Here is an 8,685-nt window from a genome sequence, read left to right on the forward strand (position 1 = left end):
ACCCACAATCCATTTACAGCAAACGAGGATTGATTAATTCAAGAGTGGAACTTTGAATCAGTACAAGTGACCCTATTTTTTTAACCTAAGAAACCATGTTAGAAAATCCATTAACCATTAATTAGAACAGTATCATTTTGGTCTACTTCCTTGTAGAACTAACTCCATGAGATTCATAACGCACCACTTAATGACACACGAGAAAAGAATTGACATGCTGAAAAGGTTAAATTACAACAAAAGAGGAAATTCAAACACGAACAGTCGAAGAGTAATGAGTTATTTCGAGTCAGCTAGCAAGAGAAAAAGGCCTGAAACTATACTTTGTTAGCAGTTCAGAATAGTTTTCAAATAGTTAACGGAAACTTAGCTGAAGCTTTCCACCATTTAAGGGACACCAATCGTATCAAAAGACTACATTGCAGTGAGATAGCGAAACTTTAAAAATCGTTTAAATGCTGACTTTACTCTAAAACACAAACAATTCCTATATTTGAGCGATATATTTGAACAACAAAATGAAGCACAAAACATGAAGGAACAAAATTCGGTTGAGTTTTTTGTGGACAGCGAATGAAATGAAATCCCAATAATGAAGCGATGTCAGAGTTGTTTAGGACACCATTAATTGAGCAACTATAAAAAGTTAATCCATCAAAGCCAATCAAGAATCGAACGTAATCAATAAACTGTTCCATCAATTTAGAGAACACATTTGGGACACGAGCTGTTATGTAAATAAAACAATAAAAAATATCGACTGTAAGTCCCCGAAACGAAAAGAAGTTATTGTCATAACTTGGAAACCAATTTACAGGCCGCTGCTGTCAAAACGAACTTCGATTTCTCTCCCATCAATAACTTTTCCATTCATCCTCATTATTGCATTTTCAGCTTCTTGTGGAAGCGAGAACCTTACAATTCCACATCCTTTAGACTTCCCGTTCTCCATCTTAATCTCGGCATACAACACTTTTCCGAATTCCGAGAAACGATCTTTCAACATTTGCCAGTTCACCTGGAACGGCAAGTTGCGAATGAATATTTGACAACTTCCTCCACTGCTGCCAGTTCGAGCGGCAGCGCCTGCACGACCAAAACCTGGAGCCAAGGCAGGATTTGCCTGATCACCGGCACTGCCTCCCGACAACATGTCACGACCAAATGAGCTACTACTTTGCAAAGAACTTGCACCACCGAAAGTGCTAGTCATAGACGAAAGACCACCCGACATAGAACTACCAGAACTTCCGATTTGAGATCTTATCATTTCCAATTGCTTCATCAACTTCATTTCCTCCTGACGAAGATCGCCTCCTCTTGGATCTGGCCGTTCCATTTGGGGAATGGGAGGCGGCAGAGATGAACGAAACGAATCAAGGGGAGGTTCAAGCGAACGAGATGGAGGGAATGGTCGGCCAAATTCACCACCCAAACCCCCTCCAACACCCGGAAACGAAGGCCTATCAGAACCCATAGACTGCATCAAAATCTTTTCCCTTTCTCTTTGCAATGCAAGACGCTCGAGCTCTAACTCTCGCGAGATCAAGGATGTCGAACCAAGACCACCAAGAGGAGGAACACCAACTCCTCCGAGAGAAGGACCGTAACCAAAAGGCCGAGCAGGCATCATTTCCTGGTGAGGAGGATTGCGAGGTCCAAAGTCTGCCATTAGCTCAGGAATTGAGACCTTATTTTTGGACATTTGGTCAATTTTAACGGTCATGCGACGATCACGGACGGTCTGACCATGGAATTTAGCCACTGCTTCCAGAGCATCTAGAGGTGATTTGAACTGGATTGTTCCGTATCCTTTGGTTTTTCCATCAGTTCCATCGACCATTTTGACATTCAACACATTGCCAGCCATTTTAAAAATATCTTTTAAATCTTGCCACTTCATGGCGTAGTCCACGTTAGCCACAAAGACAGTGTCGGACAACTGGCCCGAATTAACAGCTTCTATGACATTTTCATTGACACCAAGACTTTTCAGAACGCTCGGATCAGAATTCATGATGGTATGGACCATCTCCAAAATTCGACTATTGGTATCTTCGCCGGACCGTCCGCCGAGCCGATCTCCTAAATCAGAGCTTCTACCACCACCACTGCCACCACTTCCACGTTGTTTATCATCCTTACGGTCCTCCATTCGTTGTCGTTTCCTCTTTTCTTCCTCAGTAAACATCTTGACAACCAATTGTCTACCGTTGACATCATGCCTATTGAGCTCATCAACAGCTTTCTTAGCCTGTTCGGGAGATGGAAATACAGCCACTCCTGCGCCTTTGTGTCGGCCGCCATCGTCCTGCCAAATCTTCACATGTCCTACTTCACCAACTTTGTCTCGGATTAAATCCTTTAGTTTTTGCCAATGGAATTCGTACGGAATATTAGACACGACTACTTCGCAACACCTGTCACCATCGCCAAAACCCGATCTTCGAGGAGGAGAATCCAATTTGCGCTTTCGATCATTAATATCTGATTCGCTGTCCATTTTTGGTTTTGCAAACAGAACTGAAAAAGACAACCATTTAAAAGCACACACCAAAAATCTGTACCGTGCACGACTTAACCCCATGATAAAATTCGCAGTAACCAGACAAAATTGGTTTTAAAAAAGTAAATCAAAAGAAAGCCCCTCTCCTGAAAGGGTAGTCAGTGAACCTGTGAGCGGCGACTGAACTCCTAGTTGTTAGTAAAAATAAATTCATCATCTTTTAAGAAAATACAAGGGAAAATGGGGATATGATCCACCCAATGGATAGAACAGTGAGCCCCCGCTATAGAAACTCACAAAAGCCAATTTAAAATTACCAAACACATTGTATTTTAAGGGCGTCTAGCCTCCACTCCCGCACAACAACAAAATAAGTATTATCAATCTCAATTACGCGTTTAGTACCACGCCGGACTCTGAGAGATAATTGCGCGTAGGAGTCTGAAACGTCTCTTCCTCAGAATATGTTATTGCCAGCAAGAATGTGTCGTCTTTTTTAGATATTTATTGCTAGTTGCTTTACAGGGCATCTTGCAGAGGGTCGTGCGCATCCCATGAAGGAAAACACGAGCGGAAAATTACTTCCGCCGTTTCCAAAATTTACTGCTGATATTTTAATTTTATTTTGATTTTTAATTGCCCCGTGATATTTGTAGGCTTCCTTGTCTTCTAATGGGATTCTTTTGGCCAACTTAAAATTTCTCACGTCGAAGAAAGTTTTGCTGAATCTGGACCCCCAGAAAAAGTTTGCTGTTATGTCAAATCGGGGGTTGTCATCAGTGCTAGTAGATTTGATGTAAAAGCTATCGCCCTCTCGCAACTGAAGTGATTGCTCATCTTCGACGATATGGCACACGTCATTAATCTCCTTCACGGAATGTAGCGTTTGTCTTCAGGTAACATGCGGAGAACATCATTTTTGCCAGCTTCCATTCTCATAAAACGGCCGTGCGTCCATCGGTGACAAGAAAGTAGAAAAACGACGCCCAAAATTTTTTTTATTAGATTTTTTCCTTAAACAAAATGTTCTGAGAAATAGTTGTTCTACCAAGAAGGCAAGTTTTGCCAAGCACCTTTTCGTGAACAGTATTTGATGTTTTTCCATTTTTTCTTAAGCAGATTGTAAAGTTTTGGGGTTGCCAGAAAAATGCCTCAAAAACAAGGCAGCCATCAAAAACATCGACAGCAGTTCCTCTGGAAATCTCATAAGCTTTGTTCGCATTCTCCTTTACAATCCATTGATGTTTCCGAGCATTTACTAGATACCCAAAATGCTAAACATGATCGTATGAATCAGTGAAAACTTCATCTAGATCATACAGCACTGCCATCCTCGGCGTAACTTTTTGCGTTACATTCGATATGCACATGAGGTCAATCAGAGCCAGTATGGCTATACCATATATCGCCAAGGCATAAAGATATCCGCAGGTGATGCCGTTTTGGGACTGCAAGCAAACGAGATTGGACGGGGTCTTATATGAGTTCAGCAACAGAATTAAAAGCAGGACAAACTCTTTTTATACTTTCAAATGCTCAATGTCGATTGCACTTTCAGAGTCTTTTAGCAGAACTGTTTCTTTGTCAACAGCATCATAAGCAATTCAATGAATTGCTTTTTCAAACACACTCTTGCGCTTTAGTAATTTCCAATGCAACTTACAAAACACTTCTCAATATTATTGCACAAGACCTCTCCAACGCAAACTTATAACGCAAAAGTTCTTATTGAGGCGAAAAACTGTTTTTGCTGCCGTTTTTTAACATAAGTTTTTATGGCTGATTTGATGGCAATTTTGGATAATGTTTTCGCAATATTGATTGAGTTCACTCTGAAGCAAGTCAGAATTTGCCTCCATTCGATTGCGTCTTAGCCTCACGGACGATGGCCTCCCTGATTTCATGGCAGCTACTTGAATTGCCGATGCGTTAATGGTTTCAAAAACAGAAGACTGATTCAAAGGAAAGGAGTGCTTGCGGGTCAAACAAAAAATTTTGGATTGGTTTGAGGAGGTAGAAGAAATCTGGCGGGAAGCAAGATGAATTGAATTTTGTCGACTAATTCCAGGAAATAACAAAAACATCGAACTCCATTAATTTTTTTTAAAAAAAAGGGGCCGTGTACACCATCCGGCATCGATGGATGTAGGTCGAAAAATAGGGTATGATGAGTAGCACTTAGTAGCCGGATGCTGCACTCCAAGCTGTTCCCCTCCAGACAGTGTAAAGACGGCCCAGTCACAAAAATAAATAACAAGTAAATAAATAAATAAATATATATATATATATATATATATATATATATATATATATATATATATAGCACACATAGGGAACTAGAATGGAAGGATTAAAAATGGATCATCAAGGAATAAGCAAATGAATAAAGATAAGCAGCCAAACACTCAGTGCAGCCTTCCCTCCTCCACGACGGCGCTAATCGAAGTCTCACTGAGAACAGGAGGCTTGAGGGCACGACATCCCCTCAAGCAGAGAACACAGCTCCTCAGAAGTGCGAAGCTGATTTTCGTTCGGATGTAGCTTATAGTGTCGACGTACGGCTCTCCGCGTTTTTCGCTGATCTTGGTTGCGAGTTGTTTCATAACGCGCGATGCTGATGGACCTGGACCACCCGAACAAACAAAAACCAGTGCATTGAAGCTGCTGTGTTCGGTTTTGCGGATTCGCTCTTCGTACTTATTTCGCTTGATGCTCTCGTGATATTTGTATGCATCTTTTATGGTCTTAGGGCAGCTCTTCGCATGAGGGTTGAAAATCTTCACATCGAAGAAAGTGCAATTAAAGCGGGAGCCCCACAGACCGTTTGCCTTGATGTCCAGTCGAGCGTCATCATCAGTGGTGGTGGAATTACTCGAGAAAATTTCTCCATCGAGCGACTGAAGTTTTGGCTCTATCTGTACATCGTGGCAAACGTCATCCATCAGGTTTGCAAACACATCTCTAATTTCGTTGTGTCGTAGGTGCGTATAACCGCCTTTGGCGCAATGGAGGGCATGGGTGAGGCTGAATTCTTTCCCGCATGGGCATATGGCTGGCGTGTTCTTCGCTTCCCAGGTGTAGCGAAGTGCTATTCCATCACGGAACTCAGTCTTCGTGAGGTCAAAACCATGTTTTGACAACGGAAGCGCGTTAAGCCAGCTTGATGCTCCTTTCTCCGAGGCCAGCTGGATGGTATACCTCATTTCTGGTAGATTGTTTTCGATTCTGGATTTTTTCGAGATGAGTTCACGTTGATTGTCTGCTTTCTGTCTGAGACTGATCTTGGTTTGTTCTACTTCACATTGTTGAATATTATTGAATGACGCCAATGGTCTTGAGAGTTCAACTGATTGCTCAAGATTTTTGTGAAGATCTTGTGGGAGGGCGATGCTAAGCCCACCCATTCTGAGAGGGAGAGAAAAAAGTTCTCTTTCCTCTTGGATTACTTCTTTGCCGACGATGTTCGGTATGACTCGGCCAAGCCGCTCCTCCACCTTGTCCAGAACCCCGTCCATGGAAGGTGTAGTACGCGAAAGGAAGCTCAACTTCTGTTGAACCCCCTTCGTCAAACATGCAAAGGCATTCTGGGGAGAGGTGAGAGCAAATTGACCAAGTCTGTCTAAACTTTTTGTGTATTTATTTTCTGCATCTTTCAGGAAATTTTTACTGGCCTCAGAGCTTCCGATAACTGATCCCAGGACTCGAGCGCCCTGCGTGATTTCCACATTTTTGCCTGCAAACACAGTTGACGCCTGGCGCTCGCCTCCTGGCTTAATTATCAACTGACACTTCGGAGGATTGACAAGATATCCATACTTGGGACCGAGCTCAGTGAGCTTGTCGAAGAGTGCCCTGATATCTTCTAACTTACCGACGACGCTACCATCATCAACATACCATTTTTGAGTCAAAGAGTCATTATGAAGTCTTGTTATTAGGGGTAGGATTGCGATTCCATACATTGCCATCGCAAGGGGATCGCCTTGTGTCGTACCTTCCTGAGACAGTATGGTCGACTTACCGATGTAGAGATGAGACGGGTGGCTATAGGAATTCTGTAAGGCAACATGCAAAGATGGGCATAAGGCTTTCACGTTCTCTAAAGCTGTTCGTCTATTGAGCACGTTAAAAGCGTTTTTGGCATCAATTAGAAGAATTGCTTCGTTTTCGGGATCATCAAAACTGTGGCGAAGCGAATGTATGGCATATTCTATGCCACATTTCTGGCCCAGGCACAGTTGCATGTTTCCACCGAGGGATGTTAGATCTTGCCTGATGCAGTCGACGATTATGCGTCCGGTGATGCGACGCATTACTTCACCAATACCAATAGGTCTCACACCTGGACATTTATCCAGAGCCACTAGTCGACAACCATTGTATGCAATCAAATCATCCGGTGGTATTATGGACGTGGCAAGCCTCTTAGCAAACTTGGCAACAAGCTTGCACAGGTTCGTGGAGGTTTGTCCGAAAGCAGAAAGTAGTCTACGCCAGTCATCGGCATCGAGACCTGAAGGCCCGGCACTGCCATGAGTCTTCATTGCATGCTTTCGGACGAGCCTGGCACTGATTTTGTCGAAGACAGCAGGGTGGTAAGGAAGCGTGCGTGGATGTTCGCTCTGAATGCAGTTGGGCTCCAAGGGTTGACCTTCAGGATGTTTGTCGCGTAAAATCTCGAGGACCGGTCTACTGTCTATGAGATCGGTAGGTGCGAGCACGCCGCCTTTGTGCTCATCCGCAAGAACGCGAGTTACTGATCTTACCACGAGACATGAAATCGTTGAACATCTTGAGGTCAGAGTGCTGCTGTTTGTTCCTTGAATTCATTCTCATTTGGATTGCCTTCGCTTCACAGAACAGTTCTGAGAAGTTGCAGCTGTACCATGCTTGCAGTCTACGCTTGATGGTCTTATTGTTCGATCCATTGTCCGTGTTCTTTGTTCGACTGAGGGTTAGGTGCGGAAGTATCATACAGAGGGTCAGAGATATATCGGATCTATCCGTGTTTACGGCAATCGGGGAGAGGACACTGTGAAGGGCTTCGGCGAACTGTTCCCCTGTCTTGTTCTTACCAAGCGTGAAGAACGAGGGCTTCCAAGTGACGACCTCGCAGTATATTTGGCGCACTGTTACCGCGTGATGAGGCTGGAAGTGGTCCCAAAAATTATTCGATGCTGCGGCGACGGAACATTCGGGGGCGTGCGATGTTGCAGGATCTATGAGTGCAGTGTCGGGAACGATCAAAGCGTTGTGTGGTGCCGGCGTTGCGATTGCTGTTTCGGTGGCTGCGGTGATCTCAGAGCAGTTTTTGCAGCTGAAGTTTTCGGTCCAATCTTTCGCTGCGGCTAGACCACTGCATTTCACGTGCAAATATTTATAACATGTATGACACCAGACGCCTCCCCTACGTAGGGGACCCTTGCAGAGTGGACAATGGGTTTGATCAGCCATCAAGATGCGGGCTAGGAGTTGGGAAGGCTGCACTGAGGAGGACTAGATTAAGTTAATTACAGGAGAGTAGTAACAGCAACGATATTTAAAGTATTGAATGATGTTAAACAGAATAATAGTGAAAACATGGTTTCCATGAAAGGAGAAGTGCACGGTGTCTTTACAGAACAGGTTAGGTTGAAGAACATTTCTAAATGAGGGTGAAACAATAAACAACTTTAGGGCACAAGAATCAATATAATTATACAAAGCGTAGTTAAGGGCACTGATTTTCTTATTTATGAGGCGATTACAGCTGGTGGGTATAACTTTGGGAACAATCAAATTATTTGGGCTAAATTTAACAATAATCAGCTGAATGAGGAATTTCCAATGCTCTATGAAAGTTTCAATACTACTACGGTGATCATTGAAGCCGGCAATTACTACAACAGTGTTCAGCTTCTGGTCTGGGTATTTATTGATAACATCACAGAGATCTAGCAGTTTAGCACCTCGATGCTACGACCTGATGTGATGAAGGAAGATGGTTGGCATCAAAACATCCCATTCACGGAGCCTGCTAACATTCAAAAACACAAGAAATTGTTCTAAAAAAGAAATCTGTTAGAATGATACGACCTGATGTGATGAGTCGGACCTTGACTCTAACGAACCATACCCGAACCTTGCCTCTAAAACCCTCCCAATGGAGGTCCCCAGTACAAGGATTTTGCCATAACAAA

General features: G+C 43.3%; 1 protein-coding gene across 1 annotated transcript; it reads right to left on the minus strand.

Moving 5' to 3' along the window:
- Positions 1 to 209: 209 nt before the first annotated feature.
- LOC142342651 (myelin expression factor 2-like) lies at positions 210 to 2,544 on the minus strand. Its single transcript, XM_075394097.1, has one exon. It carries the CDS (start codon positions 2,501 to 2,503, stop codon positions 812 to 814), a length of 1,692 nt encoding a protein of 563 aa, XP_075250212.1. The 5' UTR covers positions 2,504 to 2,544; the 3' UTR covers positions 210 to 811.
- Positions 2,545 to 8,685: the final 6,141 nt, after the last annotated feature.

This window comes from Convolutriloba macropyga, chromosome 7, assembly GCF_964194025.1.
Source record: "Convolutriloba macropyga chromosome 7, txConMacr16.3, whole genome shotgun sequence".
Lineage (NCBI taxonomy): Eukaryota > Metazoa > Xenacoelomorpha > Acoela > Convolutidae > Convolutriloba > Convolutriloba macropyga.